Source organism: Protopterus annectens, chromosome 6.part0 (genome assembly GCF_019279795.1).
Source record: "Protopterus annectens isolate FY-2018-M chromosome 6.part0, PAN1.0, whole genome shotgun sequence".
NCBI classification, from domain to species: Eukaryota; Metazoa; Chordata; order Ceratodontiformes; family Protopteridae; genus Protopterus; species Protopterus annectens.
Genome location: NC_056737.1, coordinates 695,484,393 through 695,509,804, shown reverse-complemented (window position 1 = coordinate 695,509,804; position 25,412 = coordinate 695,484,393). Strand labels below are relative to the sequence as shown.

The following is a 25,412-nucleotide window of genomic DNA, read 5'->3' as shown; positions in this document are numbered from 1 at the left end:
AATTGAGTTCCTTGTTCCAAACCTGTAGGGAATTTCCATACACAAAGCCCTTTAGGTATTTGTTCCCAGCGGAAGGCACTCCCTAACATAGCTGTTCTCAACCTGCAATTTTCGTAATTTGAACACTTCTTGTTCAAAACAATAAATCTGTTGATTTAAGGACCCGTGGTTGACCCAACTGGTATTTTCAACCAAAACTTCAGTTCCATTAGCCTGGATCCATTCGTTATATGAAAATGCCATTTGCGCATTGCTTAGCTGGCCGTCATCCTGATTGTCATTCATCGACCCGCCTCCTGCTGCTCCTGAACTGATGGTAGACTGAATTCGCAAGTTTGTGGTAGTGCCTCGGCTAGCCTGCCCAGGAGGTATAGATGAACCTTGCATACCACTAGCATAAATGGAAACAAATGGATTATTGGAATTAGTACATCCAAACAAAGTAGGACCTGGAATAGGTCCTTTTAAACGCCCAGTTTGTTGTTGTATCAGCACCCCGGTCAGTGCTGTAAGGTTGGCAATAGATTTGTTTAATTCGCATAAGGTTTTTACATCAGATGTGTTTAAGCATTGTATTTTCTATGGCTGCTTTTTGGATGATATTCTCATCCTATGGCGAGGAACCCAAGAGTTATTGTATGAATTTTTTGATTATTTAAAAAGAAGTACATCTTTCTTATGGTTTACAATTGATGTTATGCATTTTTTGGACATAACTGTTATCAAGGATCTGGTTAATGGTAGATTCATTTCTACATTATTCAGGACGCCAACCTACTCCAACACATTGTTACATTTTTCTAGTACCCATCCAGTCCACCAAAAGAGCTCTTTGATAAAGGGGCAAGGAGTTAGGTTGGTTTGGATGGTCAGTGAGAAAGATTTGTTTCTTAATGAAATAGCAACTTTAAAGAGTATGTTATTGGCAAGAGGGTATCCTTTGCATTTTATAGAGCCTATATTTCAAGAAGTCATTAATAAGAGAGAGGAAGGGAGTGTTCCAAAGACCAAATTACCACTGTAACAGCTACAAACAAATGCAATCTGAGGGTCATGCTGCTCAACACTAAAAGTCTAAATCTCAAAATGCACTCACTCAAAGCACTCCTTAAAATTGAGAACATCGACATTTGTGCTGTAACAGAGACCTGGTTCAAGACAGCAGAAAGTACCCCTGCACTACCAGGCTATAACTCATTCCACACGTTTTGGCCCCAGAACTTGGACCGAAGTTCCAAAGGTGGTGGTGTTTCCATATTATTAAAGGATGTGTACACCTTCAGACTGGTAGCCCAACAGAATGCATCAGAGATACTGCAGGTGCAGCTAACATTGGGTAAGACAGCGATTCTCGTTGTAGCCTGCTACAGATCCCCAAACCATGTCCCAAGACTCACACTCCATGTTCCTTAGCACCCTGGAGAATATTAGGGTTCAACGTAACACTGTCATACTGGGTGACTTCAACTACCCCTCCATTAACTGGGAAAACTACTCATGTACCAATACACTTGACCAACGTTTTCTGGAATTCATTAATTCCAATGCCCTGGACTAGCTCGTTCTTACCCCCACTAGAGGTAGCAACATCCCTGACCTGGTAATTACTAACATGGGCGACTGTTGCTCTACACCAATAGTCAACTCCTCCCTGGTTAGATCCGACCACAAACTAATCACCTTAGAAATCCACATCCCTCCCAATCACCCCACAAAGGTAACCACCATGAAAAACTTCTCCAAAGCTAACTTTGGGCTCGTAAAAACAGAGGTGGCTAACTTCACAGCACCAATGCAAATGGAGAATAGTTGCATGACTGCTGAAACATAAACCAATGCACTGCACAAACACGTACACAAATGCATGGATCTCACCATACCCAATAGAACCAAGACACTCTCCTCCAAAAAAAGGAAGCCAATCTGGAGGTCCCCTGCCATAAACAAACTTTGCAACAGAAGGAGGAAACTGATATGGAATAAGGTGAAGTCCCAAGACTGGAAAAACTCCCTTATCAGCCTCAGCAAAAAATTGAGATCCCTCATCAAATCCCCTAAAGCTAGCTATGAAAACAGAATTGCAGCAGATAGTAAAAACAACCACAAGGCCTTCTATAGTTATGTAAAGAATCTCCACGGCAATACCCAGATTTTGTCTGAACTACTGCACAATGGTACCTCCTATATCGAGCCAACAGATATTGCCAATATACTGGCCGACAGATTCAGTGCCAACTTTACCACTCTCTCCCCCATCAAAGGACCAATCACAGTACCAGTAGATTGCCAGGCACCCAGTATTACTGCTGCACAGGTTAAAACAGCACTGTCCAAGGCCAAGAATACAGCTTCTGTGGGACCTGACAATATCCCTGGCTGTGTTCTACATTAACTACAGAGTGAACTGACACCTAAGCTGTGTGCCCTGTTCAATGACAGCCTCACCTCAGGCTTTGTCCCTACTGAATGGCGCACTGCTACTTCATCCCTCTCCATAAAGGAGGAACGACTACAGACCCTGGGAACTATCGCTCCATTAGCCTGATGAGTCTGATATGCAAAGCTATGGAGTGCATCATCATGGACCTAATAAACAAGGATATAGTGAATCTCCAAACTCTGGATCCCACACAGTTTGGTTTTGTGAAGGTCAGATCATGCCTGCTCAACCTGGTCGACTTCTCTGAGTCAGTCGCCAGAGGTGTGGATGAAGGCAAGGTGGTTCATACAGCCTACCTTGATCTGGCCAAAGCCTCTGATACCATTCCCACTCAGAAATCATAGAAAAACTCACTAAGCTAGGCATCAACCCCTATATCACTAGGTGGTTTGCAAACTGGCTTACAGATAGAACCCACAGTGTGAAAGTAGCTGACTTCAAATCAGACTGCCCACCAGTCACAAGTGGAGTCCCACAGAGTTCGGTCCTGGGTCCTCTCCTGTTTGGTATCTACTTCTCTAAAGTCCAGGCCAACATGAAGGGACTCTGGCTGACAAGGTTTGCAGATGATTGCAAGCTGTGAGCTATTATTAACTCTCCAAGTGATGTTGACATCCTACAGAAAGGCCTCACCAAGACCAAATTACTGGTGTCAGAACCATGGCCTTAAGCTCAATGCCAAAAAATGTGTCGTCATCCCCTTTGAGAAAAACCTGGTTCCCATGAATTACCACATTGATGGCAGTCCACTGAACATAGAAGGCGTTATAAGAGATCTGGGAACACAGGCTGACAGCAACCTCTCTTTTGACCACCACATTGCCACTGTGGTAAGAAAGTCCTTCTATGTGGCACATCTCATTACTAAGGGGTTTGCATCCAGGAAGAAAGAGGTCATTGTCTCCCTCTACTCTTCCCTCATTAGGCCAATCATCGAGTACAATGCCCCATTTGGCATGTACCTCACTAGACACCTGCAACAACTGGAGAGGCCACAAAAGTACCTCTCAAAGAGGATCCTAGGCTTTAAGCACTTGTCCTATATGGGCAGACTCAAAAATCCCCAACTATTCTCTGTCTCATACCTCCTACTTAGAGGCGATCTCTGCTTGACTTACAAAGCCATGTATCACCCAGCTCTGTTAGAAATGCTACATCTAAAAAAATCCCAATCCCTCTGCACCACACGCTCCAGAGACCTCGACCTCATTACCACAATCAACAAAACAAGCTGTCGGGACAGGTTCATAACCCAGAGACTGCCCATGCTATGAAATAGACTTCCCATACATGTCAAAGAGCACCTCACTGGCCCTCTTCAAGACAAATTTTGATGAGTGGATGGGAAATAGAAGATTCACCCCGGGGATCACTCCAGTGGCTCTACTTGAAAGAGGCACTGGGAACTAAGGTCGGGTTGCATGATGCCAGGGTAATCCTTTGGGCTAGGCTTGTAAAGGCTCCAGGGCCATTAGCCTAGTACACGCCTATGTACATATATATATATATATATATATATATATATATATATACCGCTGTGGTGCAGCGGTTAGCATTGGCACCTCACAGCAAGAGGTTCTCCAGTTCGATTCTCGGCTGGAGCGCCTTCTGTGTGGAGTCTGCATGTCCCCCCGTGGTCGGGTGACGTTAAAGACATGCAGGTAGGTGTGTGAGTGAATGGGTGTGCCTTCTTTGAAGGTTGGGCATCGGGCTGGCAACTCGGCACTATAAAAATCCACTGCCAGTCATTAGCGGACCGGAGTTCCGCTGTGGCGACCTCTAACCGGGAAAAGCTGAAAGACTTTATACATATATATATATATATATATATATATATATATATATATATATATATATACACATATATATATATATATATATATATATATATATGTGTATATATATATATATATATATATATACATATACATATATATATATATATATATATATATACACACACACACACATATATACTTATTAAACTTATTAATGCAGAATTTTTAAAACAATATTTCATATTTGTGTTCATATTCACCTTGTGCATGATAATGTAGCAGTCTCTTGAACTGAACTGACTGCTTATTTTACGCTTTTTTTTTAAACAAAGCTAATCCTCAGAGGAAATTGCTATAAAAATACATTTTGTTGTTGCTTTCTACCACTTCCAAAATAGTAATCCCAAGGCAAACACTCCACCAGGCAGCAATGACACCAATGTAGTTCAGTTAATCTTTTACTTCCAAAATACCAAAACAACAAATCTTAACTTGTCATACTTTCTTGAGATGCCATTCTAGATCAGCTTAACCAGCTACCTGTCAAATGACAAAATTTACAGAACACGTGAGCATTAAGACATTGGAATTACTTTATTGGCCCCTTTTATTTCTTATTTCCAAAAAAATCAAATGCACATTCTATTATCTGAAAAATACCAGTTGGTTACAATCCTATGAGCCAGGATTAACCATTTCTGCTACAATTTAAATGTATAAAACTGTTTTCAAATACGTGATGATCAAAACAATTAAATGTAAACTACATTTCCTGGCAGCAAGTCCCCATAGTAAAAGTCAACATGCAATTCAACAGCAAAACCTTACAAACAAATAATACATACCATGTATCCATCTTTAAAAACAAAATTTCTATTAAAATGCTAACAGTTTACTGTTAAGTTTGATTATCCTGTTCTAGGATAATCCCAAACAATCCTGTTCTAGCAACAACCCACCCATCATGTAAACCTTCATGGCTTCACCCAACTAGTCCAGTCACCTTCTAGGATAAATAAAAACTCCAACACACTACCCTTGATTGTATACTAGTCAATAAGGGCCCCCAGTCATATATAGCAGGCTGCCTATCTGACAGCTTCAGTGATCACTCCCCCAACCTTCCTATTAAGAAAATACCTTTATAAAGCGAAACCCATCATCTACCGTCAAATACGCAAAAAAACTAACTTCATCCCTCTCTCATTCAGCTCATCCCTAAAAGACTGTAACTGGCAACCTCTAAAATACCTCAAACTGGATGACACAGTTGACTACTTTAATAAAACATTCCTAAGCATACTGCGTCCCCATAAGATGTTCCCGAACTAGAGCCCAACCATCCCCATGGCTACAAAAAAACACTTAAGTCTGAAATGAAAAACAAAACTACTAATAACTAAACTTAAAACCACCAGATTAGCAGTAGATAACCTCCCAAGTGAATACCTTCAACTTGCAGCTGATGCTCTAGCCTACCCAGTATCACTCTTGATTAACAGATCTCTGTCAGAAAGTTATGTTCCCACACTATGGAAAGTCTCACACATAATTCCCCTGCATAAAGGAGGCCCCTCCACAGATCTAACCAATTACCGCCCCATAGCTATTCTCTTGCCACTCTCCAAAATACTAGAGAGATGCATTCATTCTCAAGTCTCAGATCACCTCCTTGCTAACAACCTCCTCTCCAACACACAACATGGATTCCGACCTAACCATAGCACCACCACCGCCTTACTCTCTTTCTCTAACACTATCCTACAAAATAAAAATGCAGGTTATCTCTCCTCAGCTACTTTCCTAGACCTCTCTAAAACTTTCGACATGGTCACACACAAACAACTCCTCTCTCTTCTCAATAACCTATCCTTCTCTCAACCAGTCATCAACTGGCTTCAGTTACCTATCTATCCACCAACAAGCAGTTGTTTGGCAGGATGACCTATCCCCCCAACTACCAGTCTCCATAGGGGTTCCCAAGGGTCCATCCTGGGACCCCTACTCTTCTCTATTTTCACCAATAATCTAGCCTCAACCACAACACATGGCACACTCATTCAATACACAGATGACTCAACCATCATCTGCACAGCCCATTCCCTACCCAAACTGCAAAAAGTCAAACAGGAAGCATTTTCCTCTATTGAAACTTGGTTATCCGATGCCCAACTAATACTCAACTCAAACAAAACAAAATTACTAATCTTCCAACCCACCAAACTTACCCTAAGCAGTTATCACTTTAACATCACAGCAAAAAACACCACCATCCATCCTACAGAACACACCAAATTACTAGGAGTAGAAATAGCCAATAAACTGAACTTTGACAGTCACATTTCCATGTCCATTAAAAAAGTTGCACAAAAAACTAGGAGCATTATACAGAAATCAGCAACTACTTACCAAAGCAGCTAAAATTTCGGTAGCAAATTCTCGTCTTATCTCTACCCTACTCTACGCCTCTCCAATATTTACTAACCTTAGACAATGTGACCTAAATAAGCTCAAAACCTGCTACAACAAAATCGCCAGATTCACCACAGGGGCTTCCTACCGTACTCACCACTGTCTCTCACTAGCTGAACTGGGCTGGCTAGAGCTCCCCCACCTCCTTCAATGGTACCAACTCACACTCACCCACAAACTAATAAACCAACCACTAAAAGTCCCATCTCTCCAGAATCTACTCCAACCCTACATAACCATGAGACCACTAAGATCCAGCCACAAAAACCTCCTACAGGTCACAAGAGCCAATAACTCTGCTGGAGAAGCATTATTCTCCTGCACTATAGCCAAACTCTGGAACTCCCTCCCATCCTCAATTGCCTCTCTAACTTCTTGCACCCACTTCAAATCCTTACTAAAATCACACTTAAAAACTTGCCAGATATGCCCTTGCAACCACCCCCCTAACACCATCCACTCCACCCACCCACTACCTCTCTCGGCCCCCTATCAACAACCTACTCTTATCAAGCTTGGCTACTCATGTTCCCAGCTACCTACCACATAGCACTAACTTCTTGTAGCAACAACTGCTAATGGCTGTTATGTACCTCAAAAACAGATTGCACCAATTGTTCACTGATGAATGTCAACTACATCTGTAACCATGTTTAGTATATATCACCATATTTTAAAATTGTACTATGTTCTACAGCTGTTTTACATCTATGTTTTATTCTTGTCTTACGTCCTCAGCTGGACTGTCTATATTTTAAATGCTATTTTTTTTAACTGTGTAATGTAAGTAATACTTAATGTGTAGCTTTTCTCCTCGGGCCTCTGCTGAAACCGGACCTGTGTCCAATTGGACTCTCCCAGTCAACAAATGTAAATAAATAAAATGTACAGTAATTATGAAGTCAAAAGAGTACTGATTAAAATGCACTGGCATGTGAGCTACTAAGAAAACTCACTGAAAAATCCAAACTAAAGGATCACCAGTCTACACATATCTAAACAAGGAGTGGTAAAGTTACTGGGTAGTGACTCTGTTTAGGCACGGAAAGAACTAAACCTAGCAGGCATCCTTAAACTGTCGAAAAAGTGGCAACATTTCAAAAGTACATACATTCTAAAATGTACTACTAACTGGTACTATTAATGGATAAATACACAGTGATAAAAAACACAACATAGAATATGTGCATCAAAATTATTATCTTATTTAATAACAAGTTTAATACAAATATACAGAATTTACATATAATGGCAAGATATTAGCAAAAGAAAATGGAACTTCGTCTCTTGCAAACAGCAGCTGCACACAGCTCACCATAATGCACATCTGTTTCTGTAAAACAGCCTTGAAAAACTTTGATCACAGATTCCTGACATTGAGCTTACAGGTTCTTTTAAATGTGCTAGTAAATATATTCATATAAAAGTCTAATCACGGACTGAAGATTCCGACTCTATGACTGCAGTATGAGTTATCCTAAACAGAATGCTACGAAGTATAGCATTTCCAATGTCTGCAGTATGTAGTACGTCATTAAAATACAAGGGCAAAGTATAGGAAGTTATAATGTAAACAGCTGTAGGACCAGAAACAGTAAAAGTATATTTTACCAGGCATTAACAACAAAGGGAAGGCCTTCACATGTGAAGAAAAAAAAACATCCATTAGCATATCCCTTGCCCAGATAAAATTCTTTATTTACCTTTTCAATAAAAGTAAAAGACGGTTGACCCTTAAACATTTGCTTTATAAAGAAAGCACTATAAATCTATATTTAGCAATCAGTTGTATTTTACATTAGTATACAATAAATAAAAAACATCCTAACTGGTAGAAACAGTGCAACAAAATCTCTTCTTTGTTGGCAACATCACACTTTGTCAAAGCTGACATTACTGATTTTTTTTAAATTAAATACACTAAATACTGGCATATATAATACACTGATTAGAAAGCTGAACAATACAAATCTGTTATCCAGACTGGTGGCCTGACACATCATCAGGCAGGTACATTTGACAAATCTTCTAATCCAGCTGAAATCCCCAGAGCATTAATTACTTCACACACTTCAGACTGAATGTCTTTAAATTCTTGACATCTCTCTACTGTATCATCATCACTGGCCTGTGAATCAACTGCCCTTCCTAGGCTTTTCATTTTAAAAGGACTAGAAAGCTGTGGTTGCCTCTGGTTCATGAATGTTTTTATGCCTCCATAGACAATACTGCTACAGTCTGGAACCCCAAACTCTGGGCCATTTATTACAATGTGCAGCCAGCTGTTCAAAAGGCCAGAATTTATGTGACCTTCACAGTCTTTCTCGAGCCTCCTTAATGCTGTCAGACCTTCTTTGGGCCACATACTAGTAAATGGAATAGACAAACATATTTCTGCAAAAGGAAGCAAGTTAGGGTATGGATGGCCACTTTCCCTTTTCATTGTAAACAAACATTTCAGACTCCATTCAGTAACAGTCATAGCACAGCCTGTAAGCACATCTGCTGGGACAATATTTTTCCAATTACACAAGTCTAATTTAAAATGTTCCCATTCATCCTTCAGCTCCTTTATTTTAGCATCCTTCTTTTCATCTCTTCTGTAAAAATGATTAGAAAGAACCATTATTTCCTGATGGCCATATTCAAAAAAATTTGGAGAATCAATGGATGGTACTAGCAAAGGGTTAAATATAGAAAATGCAGAGAGCAAAGGCAAACATGAGTCAAGCCTGCTACTGATGTTTCTTTTTATAGCAGACACATGTGCTTCGAGAAGACGGTTCAGCTCCCCCTCTTGCTGTGTATCTAGTGTCATCTTTGTGTAGCTTAAGCATCCATTGGGCATAAGATCATTTTTAAGTTTTACTAAAGGCCTCTTACTGTTTACTACTTCATTTAACTGATGCACTGAGTAATTTACTGAAGACTCCATGGTAGTAAAATTTACTTTTCCTTTCTGAAAAATGTTTGTCAGTGTTAACAGTATAGGGTAAACCTCCCTAAGTATATACACTGACCCAATAAACATAACTGACTGGAGCTTCCTAAGAAGGTTGCTTGCATTTCTGCTGCTATTCTGAAAATCAGAGAGAATTTTAAGAAGAATACTGTAGTCGTTACAGATTCCCTCAGCTGATGCCACCAACAAACACTGCCTAGCTCTGCATGTTTGTAACAACTTACGATGCACAAATTCCTTGACCTTTTTGCTAGTAAAACCTAGGCCTTTCATTTCAAGCAGTTCCTCTAAATAGAGTGTAACAAGTCTTGAGGAAGTTGAAAACAGTTTCCATATCTCTGCCATGCACTCTTCAATATCCTCCATATACCGATCTTGTGAAGATTTGTCAGCACCTGCTATGAAACTAAGCTTTGGAAAAAGGCTATGAAAAGCAATCAAAGTGGGTACAATTTCTTTAAACTGAGCTGTCACACCCAGCGCCTTATGAGTCATCACATCAGCTCCATCGGTTACAGCAGAAGTCATTTTATGACTAGAAAGACCAAGATCCTTAATGCTACTTTTTATTAGTTCTACAATTACATCAGCTTCTGATTGGTCTGCATTTCTTCCAACATACTTGGCAAATAAAAACTTAGTTTTAACTTCTGCTGTTATGGGCTCAACATATTGAATAAAAGCCAGCAATAAGTCTTCTAATTCTGTATTTATTAATTTACCAAATAAAAGGCCATAACATCCAGCCTGCTGAATAGTCTGCATTAATTGATTCTGGATAGCTATACCAAGACAGCTGTAAATATTCTGGACTGAATCTACTGTTTCAAAATATTTTCTTTCTTGAAGACAAGGGTCTTTCAGAAAATTCAAGAGTGATACTAACTTGGCACAGGGTATTTCTTCTTTGGCCAGCCAGTAGGCTGTGCGAAAAGCACTAGAGAGAAGCGAGATTTCTTCTTTTTCCTTGGCCATCATGACAGTATTAGATTCCCTACTTGCCAGTTCTGCCAGAATAGACAGCATATGCTGTTGGGATTGTGCATGATCCTGAATGGCAGATTTTTTAAATCTAACTGCAGGGGTGGTATTAAACACTTTTACTTTATTTTGCTTATTGTAGGTGTTATGCTTTCTGCACAAGAAGCAGTACATACCTTGCCCTTCTTCAAACACTAACCAATATACCCCTGTTCGTTTGCAGCAAGCAACAGATCGGTCAGATAACCACTTGTGCGCAAATTGATCACCTTTCTTACTATCCAGTGTTACTGCCTCACAGTTTCTTTGATTGCATTTGTAATGGCAGTGTATAGCAGGGCTATCATACTGAGGAAAATGATCCCGAAAAGAAGATTCCATCTCTAAGGCAGGGAATGAGTGCAAAACTTGTTGAATTTCCTGCCTAAAAACACTGACTTCTTTTCTCTTACATGGGGGTTCTTCTTCAGTTTCTGTTGGTTGCAAAGATGAAGACATACTACTGCTGGATTCAGGTTCAGATAAATCTAGAAATAAAACAAAATAAACAATTAAAAAACTAACAGGTATGGTTGGAAAGTACAAAAAGAAAAAAATGCTCAAGTTTTACACTGCATCACTTATATTCCTTAATTTTTTCCTTTACAAATACTGTGTTAATGAAGTCTTAAAATGGTTTCAAAACTAAATATTTCTGTACTTTAATTTGCAGTACTCACTGTCTACAGAATTCTGACTGAAGCATGTTCCATTTAAGAGTATTTTTTAGTTTTCTTACTTACATACTCACCTTTATTAAAACGTGCACCAAACAGTATTCTAGAAGGAATAATCCATCTATCCATGCTCATGAGTCACATCCATTTCCTATGTCAATCACGTAAACTGCTGTCACCATCCACAGGGACTATTATACAAGTAGGGAATGGAAGTAGATTGCCAGGCCTTTCTTATATACCACTCATGCACTGCAAAGGCACCTAAGTTAATTCAGAGTTACCAATCAGCCCACAGCATGCCTTTGGTGCCAGGAAGAAAATGGAGTACTTGTAGAAATCCCATACAAACAGAGAGAGAGAGAGAATATGCAGACTCTGCACATAAGATACCACAGTCAAGAATCAAACCAGAGAGCCACTAGTTGAGACATAAACTTGTAACCCACAGCACCACTGTGCCACCCAGTTGCAATATATAGGCACACCAAATGTCTAATCCTATTTTAATGTTAGACTTATACATACCATTAATGATAAACTTACAGTTACATGCCCAGCTCACAGTACCAGGAGAAAACCCAAACATTATGCCCTACAATGATAAACTTAGTTACATGCCCAGTTCACAGTCCAGGACAAAACCCAAACATTATGCCCTACTTTTAAAACAGCAGTTGGATAATATGAAGTACTGAAACAGCACCACACTTATTCAACAGAAAGGACAAATCAGTAGCTGAATGCATTTTTACAGTTTTCTCGCTAAACAGATACATATGCAAGGCATGTCACACATCAAATTGTATGTCTATATGTATACTGTTGAAAGCAAAGGATCTTACTTGAGTATTCATCATCTACTCAATATCTTCAACAGAACACTTGTAGCAGTTTAAGTATCTAGGAATGATGTGTGCCCATCTGAGAAAATCATGGAAATACACAATAAATGTGGGAGGTGTCCCTTTGCTAACTAAAATACTCAAGTGATTTCTAGGAATATAATTTGCAATTATAGCATCCTTTCCAGTTCCATATCAAGTTCAGATGGCAAACAGCTGTAAAGATACAGACCAAAGGACATATAATAACAGTACCCTAAACCAAGTCTTGGATGCAGGCACTCATACAAAACTTCAGAGATCCTGAAAAAATCCTTACTTTCACCAAAAAACTTACGCAACCAGTCTATCTTCTGCAGTCTTTAACCCTTAGAAGACAGTACTTCAGTTGTTTCTGCATACAGAACTTGAATAAGTCTTCATTAATAATCACATTAATGGGAAGTTTGTTATTTTCTTTGCTCAAGAAATTTGGATGGAGCCAAAATAATGGGTTAAAGGCCCACAATCAGGAAGGACATTTTTTTAAATATTTATTCTAATTCATTGGAAAAGGTAAAACAACAACAGGTTTTACATCAACATGCATTTTCTGAACAATAAGAAGCATGAAACTCTATCTGGCATTACTGAATAAATGTAATACTCAGAGACTTAACCAGAAAACCAAATATTTTATGAAGATACAGGGAAAAAAATATGAGACAAAGAGAGGTACAGATCCAGGGCCAAATTCATAAAAAAAAGTGAATTTGCATGATGAGCTGGGATGAGTAGGCCATGTGCGATTAAAAAAAAACTCAGCTACATGACATGGCCAACCATGTGGTAGGCTAATGACCACATAAGGATGAGACACTTAGGATAATGAGGCAAAAAATGGTAGAGCGATTCAGAAACGTTTAAACATTGCACAGCAACACTGCAACTATCTTAAGTTTGTACATGACCAGAAGATTGTATTTAGGTACTGTAAGGTACTGAATAGTGTTAGGGGTTGCCACAGCTACTGTAAACTTGTACCTGCATGAGGCTGTTATAGCAGCCACTGCAAGCTAATGGTACAGATCCTCAAACATCAAATGAGGGGAGGGGTAGTTTCACAGTGCAGGTGCCAGAGAAGGTTGCATCTGTGAATACTGTTAGATATATATATATATATATATATATATATATATATATATATATATATATACATACATATATATATATATATATATATATATATATATATATATACATATATATATATATATATACATATATATATATATATATATATATATATATACTTAGACACTTATAATAGTGCATGTATGCTTCTGCTTGTTAAAATGTATATAGTAAAATATAGACATTTAAATGCATGTGCATTTCTGTTTGTTAGCATATATGCACAAAAGGGTTAATTTTTCCTTAGTTAGAAATATGCATGGTCTGGCATCCAACTGTGTGTGTAATAATGTTCTGTGCCTGGTAAAAGTTTCAAGGAGAATTGCAGATAAGAAACCCAGGTGCAGGAATGAGCAACTCCATACTGATTGGAGATAGAAACAATTTCCTAACAGGAATGACTCCCTAAAAGTTTAATTCACCTTGAAACAGAACACAATGAACAGACTGAATTACTATTATTCATAAAAAGTGAATAAAAAAGAACTGTGACTAAATGCTGGGGTAGTTCTGATTTTTTATTAGATCTGGTACATAAAGGAACACATTTGTTCTGAGGTAAATGGAGAATGGAAAGTTATCATATGTACTTGCACTGAAAAAATAAACGTGGCACATTGAAAGTTGTAAATTGTAACAGTATCATATGTGTCGTCTGTTACATATGTAAGTTATTTTATTACCAACTGAGCATAAGTTAATACAGTGCTAAAAAAGTTAATAGTCTGCAGAGTTCAGTGCATTAATCAGATTTTGATTTCAGCAAGCAGCACCATCGTCATAAATAATTTTTCAGTGGTGAGCCTAGCCTGGCTTCGAACAGAGGGGGAGTGGTGCCTTCTATAAGGTCACTTCAGTAAAGGTGCAGTAACTAACATTTATGTATGTGACTGAGTCCTGAATAGGAGCATTTCAGTTTTCTACAGTTTGCCGCAGTACAGTTCCCAGACGTCTGGATGTGGAGTGAGACTGCCGTGCAGGAAGATCGCAGTGCCATAAATTCTCCAAGTCGGTGAATTCTCAGGTTTAGAATCTGCAACTGCCAGCTTTGTTTCGCCAGTTTTTTAAGTAACTACAGAAGTTTTCCAAACATCTTCAGTGACCAGACTGGCCATCTGAGTCCCAGTGGAACTGGTAAGAAACCTTTTGTATTACATGCAGTATGGATGCTATTAGAGAGGCTAGTAAACAAAGCTTTACTTTTAATATGTCATAACAACCACATAAAATTTGGGACATACTACAGAGTTTGTATAAACAGCATATTAGCAAATGTAAAACCTTGTTAGGGCAAGTTGATAGTCAAGCATTAAAACGTGTGGTATGACAGTAAATGTTTACTGTGTGAATCATATGAAACTGCTTTCTGTGTAAACTGTAAAAAAAAAAAAAAAAAAAGGTCTTTTGATGATAAAGTACATTTACATTATATCCAGATGTTAAACAGTTATGTCCTGTCACCACATGTAAAACGTTAATTTAAGAGTTACAACAGCAGTCAAATCAGTTACTGACAGAATCTCCTGTACATCTTGTTACACCCTTTAGATAAAAGTGGAATGAAGCCACTGCACACCACAAAAGAGATAAGGACAGGGACGAGGTTCATGGTGAACTGACAGAAACATTTAATAAACTTCTAAAAGACAGACAAAATGAGTTCAGAAAGTTTAGCCAAAATATACAAACATTTTTTTCAGAAATGCATAGGAGCTTTAGAGTCAGCCAAACAGGTTACCGACAAATATCAGACAGCTCATGCAAAATTACAATACAATACATATCTGGTTAGTAAAGAGTTAAAGAAAGAAATTCCAGATCTTACACAACAGTAAGCTAAGCTGACAGAAAATAATTTACAGCACAGTACTCTACATTTGGAAAATGGTTAGCATACAGAGCAGGATCTAATGTATGGACAGATGCCTTACTTAAATGCTTTTAAAATTTTATGCCCAAATGTTTTAAAACTTTCATCCAGTTAAATCAAAATGCTTATAAATTAGATAGTAAAGTAGAGTGTATGACTGCCATTCCTATGGCATAGGCCCAGGGACAGCCTCTCATAGCTAAGATGTTAGATGTCAAAAGGTAAAAAAAAAAAAAAAAAAGACAGAAAGACAGAACATTTCTAGTGCAGAGAAATCAAATAAAAAAAGCAGTAAAAATCTGAAGTCACGAGACTGACATACATGTATTTTCTTTTCACCTAAAGTGCACCTGTTTAAAATGCACAGGAGCAAAAGGCAGAAAACAGCAAATGTAAATAGTGTAAATATATTTCTTATGTCTTTTACAGTTTTTTTGTAATTGTGTAATACCATCAGGAAGAGCAGAATCTCCAGCAGAAAAAGTAAACAAAAGTAATATTACTAATGTAAAGTTGTACTAGGTAAATAATATTACACATATAATTCAAGGTAATTTCTCTTGTCCAGGAGGCCAAAACTGTCACATTGGAAACCTTTCCCTAAATCAGAGTGTTACAGTCTAAAAAGACAGCTCAACTTTCACAGTGTAAACAAATGGATCCTTACAAAACAATACTGCTATAAAATGCTGCATACTGCAAGAAAAAAGGGCACTCTTTCAATTTTACAGTGACTGTGTAAACAGAACTGCAAAAGGGACTAAAATAAAAGTACAAGAGGAAAATATACTGGTCTGTATTAATGATTCAGTAATCATTGGAAGACAACCTTGCCTTTTTGCTGTCAAAACTTTTAAATGTCACTAAATTTGTAGATTGGACTAAATTGTACTTTGCAGCCATTGTATGTACAAATGCAATGATATTTTGTGCAAGCAAAACTAATGGTAAATAATAAATATGCTTGGCGTATGCTGTACAGCAAATGGTTTAATATGTAAACAGCATTCTTCAATGTATAAACCACGTTTTCTACAACACTATGTAAATCTGTGTAAATGGACAATTTTGCTGTCAAGCAAAATAAACTGTTCACATAAATTGCTACTCAACTCATTTGTATGAATAGTAACAAATCAAAATATAATATTTATGATGCATATGTGTTTATTCCAGAAAACAAGCATTGTCAATTATTAATGTAAAATTTTTATAGAATCACTGTATAGTCTCATAAATTAAACTGCTAATTGAACAGTTGCAAAAGGTTAATAGAACAATCCTAAATCATGAATTAAATTCTGTAATTGTAAACAAATAAGCTAATCAAGTTAGCAGAAAAAACTGAAACAGATACAGCTCATAATTAGTGGGACATTTTTACAGGATGGTCTTCAAAAGGAAAAAAAGTTGTTAGACTGGATCATACATCCATTTCTGGTAGTAATGTTTGTTATTATTGTACTCACTACGTAAAACTGTGTTTTAACTTGTTGTATCAAAAAAAAAACTAAGGGTTTTGTTTCCTAATGTGTTCTCTGTAAATCACAATAAACATTATGATCTGACCAAAGAATATATATCAATGTAAACTGTTTTGTGTGTTTTTTAAAACAAAAAGGGAAAACTGTTATTTATATATATATATATATATACACACACACACATATATATTTAGACACTTATAATAGTGTATGTACGCTTCTGCTTTTTAAAATATATATATATATATATATATATATATATATATAGTAAAATATAGACATTTAAATGCATGAACATTTCTGTTTGTTAGCATATATGCACAAAAGGGTTAAACTTTCCTTAGTTAGAAATATGCATGGTCTGGCATCCAACTGTGTGTGTGTGTAATACTAATGTTCTGTGACTGGTACAAGTTCCAAGGAGAACTGCAGATAAGAAACTCAGGTGTAGGAATGAACATCTCCCTTCTGGTTGGAGACAAAAACAATTTCCTAACAGGAACGACTCCCTAAAAGTTTAAAGTTGTCACATAATTCATCTTGAAACAGACCACAAATTAGCTTATCAATAGACTGCATGATATTAAATGAATTCCAATAGTATTAACATCAACAGATTGTTTCATGGATAAGTGTATATAAAGGACATTGAAAGTGTATAATGTTAGATCTGATTTTTGTTAGATCTGGTACATGTAGGAACATGTGTGTTCTGAGGTAAATGGAGAATGGAAAGCTTTCATACATACTTGCACTGAAATAATAAACCTGGTACATTAAAAGTAAACTGTAACAGTATTGTATGTGTCATCTGTTACATAGATAAGTTATTTTATTAGTAATTGCACAGAAGTAAATACAGTGCTGAAAAAGTTAATAGTCTGCAAAGTTCAGTGCATTAATCAGACTTTTGTTTCAGCATGCAGCAGCACCATCATCATTAAATAACTTTTCAAATACTGTACCTGGATGTCAGAAGCACCTACAAGACCAAAGTGAGAGAGGTATTATAAACTGTAATGTGACTAACAAGTAAAAAATGGGCCAGGCAGTGATAATAAGTCTACATACCTGAGACATCATCAGTGGAAATCAATTGGGGCCTATCTATCTTTTTCTGCTCCAACATCCAACACCACACTGTGGAACTCTGTGGAGGTGGTACTGCTGTTAAGTGAAGCCAATAACTCCTCCATCTCTGTAGGTGGTGGTTCAGTAGGTGGTCCACCACCTATCACGCTCCATTCCTGTGTCACTGCAAGTGCTCTGTGGTTGGCATCATGGATTGTATTGGTTGCTTGGTGGCAGATCATCTCACAATTATGACCTTATCCACCCACAGCACTGACGTTGATTGACAGCTTCACACCAGACATGGTCATGGAATGGAAGGTCAGTAGAAATGGAAGCAAAGAACAATCTACCAAGGAGACCTCTAGTAGTACCACATCATCTTCTGACCTGAGTAAATTTGGGCTTGTGGATGGATCTGGCTTTCTGGGCCTATTTCTTCAGCAGATATTTTTGGTATGGAAAACACTGGAATTAACAGCTGTGTCCTTTGATGGGTGTTACAAATCATAACAGATATACTATAACAATAGTCCAGTGACTGCTCTTTAGTAGGGCCCGACAATAAAATACATTAAATTACAAAACAATCCTTACCTGAATGTCAAGCATTATTGTGTCCTAAACACAATCCCCTCCTCCCAATCACTTACAAAAATAATGATGCAAGTGAACAAGCATGCAACTTAACAGGCACAAAGATCATGATATACAACCTTGGTAGAAGTTCTTAGACTGTAATCACAAATGTGTAAGATGAACAAAATTTGGGCATGTTTTAACATTGCTAATTGCTAACGCTGCTGATTCAAGTAGCAGTGCTAGCCACTCAATGGTGTAAAATATGGCTCTAGGTAATTCAGTCATGTTGACTAATGTTGCCAAATGGGCATGGGTATTTACCGGTGATAAGCGGATTTAGGACCCAGCCTACGCCAGGGACCTATGATAATGGTAGGAGGGTGAATGTGCCCCTAATGGTCAGTGTGTGCCCACCATAAAGCCCAGCAGCCCTGGGTCAATAAGCTACTGGCCTGCCAGTGTCCAGTTGCCCAGCCTGGGTTACATCAGATAGTTCCGCTGAGCGAAAGCTGGATGTAAAACCAATCAACCTGCCAAACATGAACTAAGAATTACTACACTCAATGTACGTTCACTGACAGGATGGAGCTTGGAAGTGGGTGATATGATGGTATGGACAGTAATTCTAGGCCTTACAGTAAATATCACACAAAAGGCTATACTTGTACAAAGAAGAGGGCCTAAAAAGAACAGTATACCTTTTGTAAGCAGATAATTATATTAGGCAGCAATAAGTGATTGACACAGAAAAAAGGAGGATTTGAACAAAGTTCATCTTCCATAACAGGATGATAATATTTGACTCCAGTTGCACTTAGAGCATGTAGATTCTGGGTGCGATGATTATTCGAATTATAGCTCATTTCATTATTGTTTCTGAATTGCTCGATTTGTATGACAAGTACACCTGATAACATTGTGTTGAGTTCTCCATGATGCCATGCACATGCTTTAGCATGTGAATTCAGCTATGCACGCAAGCAGGAAGTATAAATTATAGGGACTGGGAAATTGCCACAGTTATACTTTTCAAGGGGTCCCTATTAGACGATCGAAACGCCGTTTCCGTGAATACGAAATTATCGACACGTATTGCGCGAACTACATAAACGCCGAACGTCCAAAACATCGAAATCTGAAATGTCGAAGTGTTTTGGTTGGCCCATCTGCGGTATAGCTCCGTAAGGTAAGTGTGCGATAGTTATGGACCTTAGGGTAGGGTGCGGGTTAAGGTAAGTGTATAGATACATAATATATGTAAGATTTAGTGTAGTGTTAGGAGTAGGGTTTTGTTAAATGTATTTATGTGTATTATTTATTTTGTTAAGGTATATCTCCGTAGGGGAAGTGAGCAGTAGTTACAGACCTTAGGGTTAGGGAGGAGTTAAGGATAGTGCATAGATAGTTGTGTATGTGGGGTTTAGTGTAGTGTTAGAAGTAGGGTTTTGTTAAATTTATTTATGTGTATTATTTATTTTTTGGGTATATCTCCTTAGGGGAAGTGTGCGGTAGTTACGGACATTAGGGTTAGGGAGGGGTTAAGGATAGTGCATAGATAGTTGTGTATGTGGGGTTTAGTGTAGGGTTAGAAGTTGGGTTTTGGTGCTTTACTTTAAGGTTAGGAGTAGGGTTTGGTTAGTGCATGTATGTGGTTTATTTATTTTGTTTGGGTAGGTAGTATTGTAGTGGGTGGTGGGGTTGGCTGACTATGACCATTTGATGTTTTAAATTTCGTGGTTTAGTGCATTCGGTCTATTCGCAGTTCGATTAATACGTGTCGCTCTTTTGGTATTCGCTGAAATGGATTTTCGCGGAACTGATATAGACCCCTTTTCAAGTGTACCACATTATGAGTAATTTTTATTAATTTAATTTTTAAAGAGCTATATTCTTTGCAGTTCCACATTGATATGATTTGCCACATATTCAAGTGTTAGCAATGTTTTCAAATGCTATCCATGGTAAATTGCAATCCAGAAAATTAATTCATTAAAATAACTTTTTATAAGTCTAAAAAGACATGTTAGCCATGCTGAAAGCCTACCAGTTGAGTTTGTTGTTACACTGTAAGTGTTCCAATGTTGCCCATTTGCTCATCATTTTACGAGAAGTGGTATTCCGCAGTCTATAGATGGGAATGTTTTGACCAGTGGTCATACTATCTTTAGGTATCTGAAGATGGATTCACTGTGGTGAATTTATTCTCAGCAGCAAACAAAGGGATGGAGGACTGCCATGTTTCACACCTTAAAGAGCTGTTGGAAACATAATAATACACTACCTATATTTTACTTTTGGAATCCATAGCACAGATGAAATTTCCATCAGTGCCAGTCTTTGTGTGAAGGCTGAAACATTGTTTTGGGCACCAGTTCCCTGCCATTTTTCTGTGATCTTTTGCCATTTTTTTTCCTGAGATCTTTTAAGGCGAAACAAATATAGCTGGAGAATGTTAGGGTAGTACTCTTTTTAGAGCACAGAGGTGGTGTGAGGAGGAGGAGTCCAAGATATTTATGGACACCTTCAACAAGCATTACAGCTGCAGGCTCTTGTAGGAGGGCTGTACCAGGTTACACCATAAGGATGATGCTTGAAATAGTTTGGCCAATGCTGCTACCCATGCTACTGTCATCTCATGCATGAGGGAACAATGGCATCTCCACTAGTGACCTGAAGCACCACTTCTGTAAGTATAACATAAATTACCTATCCATATACCCTATCAATGCAAGGCACCATACACCTTTTCATTCTGCACTGTATCTTCAGCCCCTGCAGAGACTGAAGGAACACCATGATACATGGGTTCAAACTACAGCACCTAAGAGAGGACTGGGATAAGTAAAGCTGCTGTTGTAAAATGTGTCTCTGCTTGCTTAGTGACAGGTAGCAATTAAAAATAATGGTAAATAATATTTATACATCAGGGCAACATCAGTCAATACTGGCATTCCTAAATGGAATAAGCAGGACTATGCAATGTCAGAAATTTGCTTCTGCGTGCCACCATCTGTATAGTTGGAGAATTGGCTCATCATGCTAAATCTATGTATACTGAGATTGTTAGGATGGCTGTGGGTTAAATTACCCCCCCCCCCCATTAAAAATGCTGATGCCATGCCACCATTTTAATTGTTAAATTGATTAGCCTAATAAAATTTTAAATAAAATAGTTAATATTTTCAAATAACTGTGTAGGTCCCAATACTAAAAACTTATTTTTTATCACTGTATTAGTAGTATTAACAAATAATTGAAAATAACAGTTAATAGAACGTATACTGCCGACAAGCCTGATAAACGCTCTGTTTCTAAGCTCCAACAATATAAAAAATATAAAACAGCAAAATGATGGAAACGGAGTAAAGTAGGATAAAAACGTAATAATTTATTCTCCAATGGCCAAAATATCAGAAAATAGATAAGCGCTTTCGCTTATGAGCTTCATCAGATCTATGGTAGATCACTTTTCAATCTAAATATATACAATTCAAAAATCCATAAACTTATCAAATTCATCCGCTAATTAGTGAACCTTAAAGTGCTATTGCATATATATAAAAAACAACATTAGCTCCCCTACATATAATATATAATACAATAAAATTCATGATGGCTACAGACAATATATATTTACAATAAATATGTACGATAAAACAAGATAGATGCAACATCAATAAAAAAATGCTGAACATATTTCACATACATATACAGTATGCAGATGACAAGATCTATTATGTAATTTATATAGGGCAACAGCGATCACTAAATAACATAGTTCTTAATAATATATATCACTTAATATTCCTACGCTTCCTTAGCAGTGGCTTAATAGATGCTCTTTCATTAAGTCCCATGCCTCTATCAGCTCTTAGTATTATAATCCAATTACTCTCCCTACACTCAGTATAGTTCCTAATATCACCTTCTCGTATACTGGGAACTATAACTTCCAAAGCTCTAAACAAAAACTTATGGGTATCATCATATTGTATAATATGTTTCGCTAAGACATTGTGTGCTGAACCTTTCCTTATATGATAGACATGTTCTCGTATTCTGTCTCTAAAGGGTCTGTTGGTTTACCGACATAAAAAGAGAAACATGTCTGGCATACTGCCAGATACACTAAGTTAGTAAGATAGCAATGTTTTTTAGATAAGCCAGTAGGGGAGCTAATGTTGTTTTTTATATATATGCAATAGCACTTTAAGGTTCACTAATTAGCGGATGAATTTGATAGGTTTATGGATTTTTGAATTGTATATATTTAGTTTGAAAAGTGATGTACCATAGATCTGATGAAGCTCATAAGCGAAAGCGCTTATCTATTTTCTGATATTTTGGCCATTGGAGAATAAATTATTACGTTTTTATCCTGCTTCACTCCGTTTCCATCATTTTGCTGTTTTAAATAATTGAAAATGCAGTTTCATTGTTTTTGTATGTCTCTTCCCCATCCCTTTATCCCTATACTTTTTCTTTTAATCCTTTTTTTAAAATCTATCCATTTGTGTTATTGTTACATATAGCAGCAATGTGACCTCAACCAACCACACTGGCATGGCCTGTCATATCCCTCATGTGGCAGCAGCACAACCATCATCTCCTCCACCACCACCACCACCAGAGGCACTCAGCACATCTGGATTAAAGCCTGCCAGAGTTGTCTCCACACCTCCCTGCCTACTTCCACCACCTACATAAAGCAACCCTGCACAGGAGACTGGTACCTGCTAGTTGCAGTGCAAGTGGACAGAGCAATTTTGTCACTTATCAGAAGCTTGCAGAGTTTGTGGGGGAGATACTGGGCAGAGCTTTGGATGCCAACGTGGCTAAAGACAGACCATGATGTAGTGACTCATTGAGTTGTGTCACTGCCCAGTGTTGACTCCACTTTCTGAGGCAGGATCCAGTGGTGATGGCTCAGAAGGTAAGGAATAACCTCCCAATGAGTTGAAACTGACAGAGACTTCATCTCTGAAAACCAAATACTATTGCTAAACCTGGTGCCCCCTACCTTTCTACAACCGCCCTTGTATAGTATTCATCTCTCTTCTTACTACAGTCTCCCCCATTTGTCTGATGTCACCTTCACCACTGTGCTCCTCCTCTCTCACTGTGCTGCCCCACACCCTGTCTTCTCTTGTGACCTACTCTTCCCCTCTTACCCACCTGTTACTTCCCTGACTTCCTTCCCCAACTTTCCCTTCTCAAAAAAAGAACAGCTATCCTACAAAAAATAAATAAATACTCTTAACCATACCACTCAATTTTCCAGACTTTTACTTAATGTATACATGACTGGCTCCAACAGCTTATCATAAAAAGTGTAGTTTTCTGACAAATCATTGAGGATGTCTTTAGTTGAGAGCTGGGGGTGGGGCACAGTTTTAGACTATAGGGGAAGCTGATGCACCAGTCCTACACTAATCCGAAAAGTTTATTTTTTCACTTGAAGAGCTGAGGGGGAGCATGTTTTAGATTGTAGGGAAGCTGATGGACCATTTAGCTTCCAACAGTCAACTGATGTCATTCTTTTCACTTCAAGAGTTAAGTGGGTGGGGAGGGAGTTGAAAGTCCAGCACTGGGCTCTAGATGAGCCAGCTATGCCCTTGGTGCTAATATCCTGAAGGTAGGATGTAGTTTTGCAGTATTATATTTTCATTATGCAAATGCATGCTATCCCTCTGCAATGTTTTCTCTTATTTATTTTACATCTTTCCCTTGAATGCATCACCGGCCTGGCTAATATTCTGGTTCAGAGGATATGACTGACATTGGCATTCATATATGCTCAGCTGTATTTCTCTCGTATTGCTGCCCTATGTTCCAGTATCCTGATAATTGTTTTCCTGACACCCTTACATATGACTATGTAGCATACCTGGCTAATGTCTTGTTATGGAGAATGCTTGTGACACGGGTATTTTCAAAGCTATTCAGGTGTCATCATCTTGCTTCACTAATCATGCATACCTTTCCTCTGAATGGAACACTTTTTCTTCTGTCTGTACAATTTCTCATGCAGCCTGGTACTGTCCAACAAAATGACAAAGTATGGAGTCAGCTAGAATTGTTGGCTTAAAAAGTTATGAGATATGCTCATAACCAATTTCCATCCACTTCATTCCTTATTAGCCCATCTTCTATGCTACCCCCTGTCTGCTTCCACTTTTAATCTTGGTTACATATTCATATTTCCAAACTCCAAAATGGCCCACATACCCACAATATAGTTCAGCAAATGGCTGTTTTACAATGCTCATTATCCACTTTGCAAGTGAGTTACATATCTCTGATATGCGTCTTCTTAATGACCTCTTACTTTAAGTCAACGTTAGTGGATGCTCTTGCCAATGGACTGCTGTGTATCATATCAATTTGAAAAGTACATTTTTGATGTTTAGTCCTGCTTTTATTAAGGACACTAATGATTTTTTGCATTCTTTGAAATCTTGGTCAGATAGAGCAAATTTGAATGGGTTATTGCTGGGAACATTAGATATCAAGTCCCTTTTTACTGTAATACCATATGAGTCAGGTGTTTAGTATATTAGAGAGTTTTTGAATAAGCACAGTAGTTTTACATCTTGTAAAATTGAAATATGTTCCATGCTTAAAATAGTTTTACAAAGTAATGTTTTTGTTTAACAACGAATATTACCATCAGCAAGTTGGTATAGCAATGGGTACACCCGTTGCTAATACGCACGCCAACTTGGTTCTAGCTAAATGGGAAAAAAAGTATATTTTTGACACTGTTAATCCCTTAACCTATACGAACACTGATTTGGTATTCTATAAGCGTTTTGTCGATGATATTTTTCTGTTGTGGAATAATAGTATAGAGAAAGTACAGTTTTGTACCTACCATAAATGTAGATGTTCGAAGATCTACATTGCTGCAGTCCTTACACTTGGGTAGTCCGCTGTCCTCGGTCGGCCCGAATATCAAAGTATACGGCTGACGTCGGTCAGGGCGCATTTGACTGACATCAGGACGTCAGGGTACAAATGCGCATGACCGACGTCATA

At 38.0% G+C, this 25,412-nt stretch overlaps 1 protein-coding gene across 3 annotated transcripts in view; it reads right to left on the bottom strand.

Annotated features, from left to right (window-relative positions):
* Window positions 1–7,881: 7,881 nt before the first annotated feature.
* Window positions 7,882–25,412, bottom strand: part of ZBTB25 (zinc finger and BTB domain containing 25) — a 497,618-nt gene continuing 480,087 nt past the window's right edge. For all 3 annotated transcript variants that reach the window (XM_044074382.1, XM_044074383.1, XM_044074384.1), the window contains one exon: window positions 7,882–11,160. In XM_044074382.1, coding sequence (XP_043930317.1) covers window positions 8,693–11,160 — 2,468 coding nt within the window. In that variant the 3' untranslated portion in view covers window positions 7,882–8,692. The remainder of the gene's footprint in view (window positions 11,161–25,412) is intronic.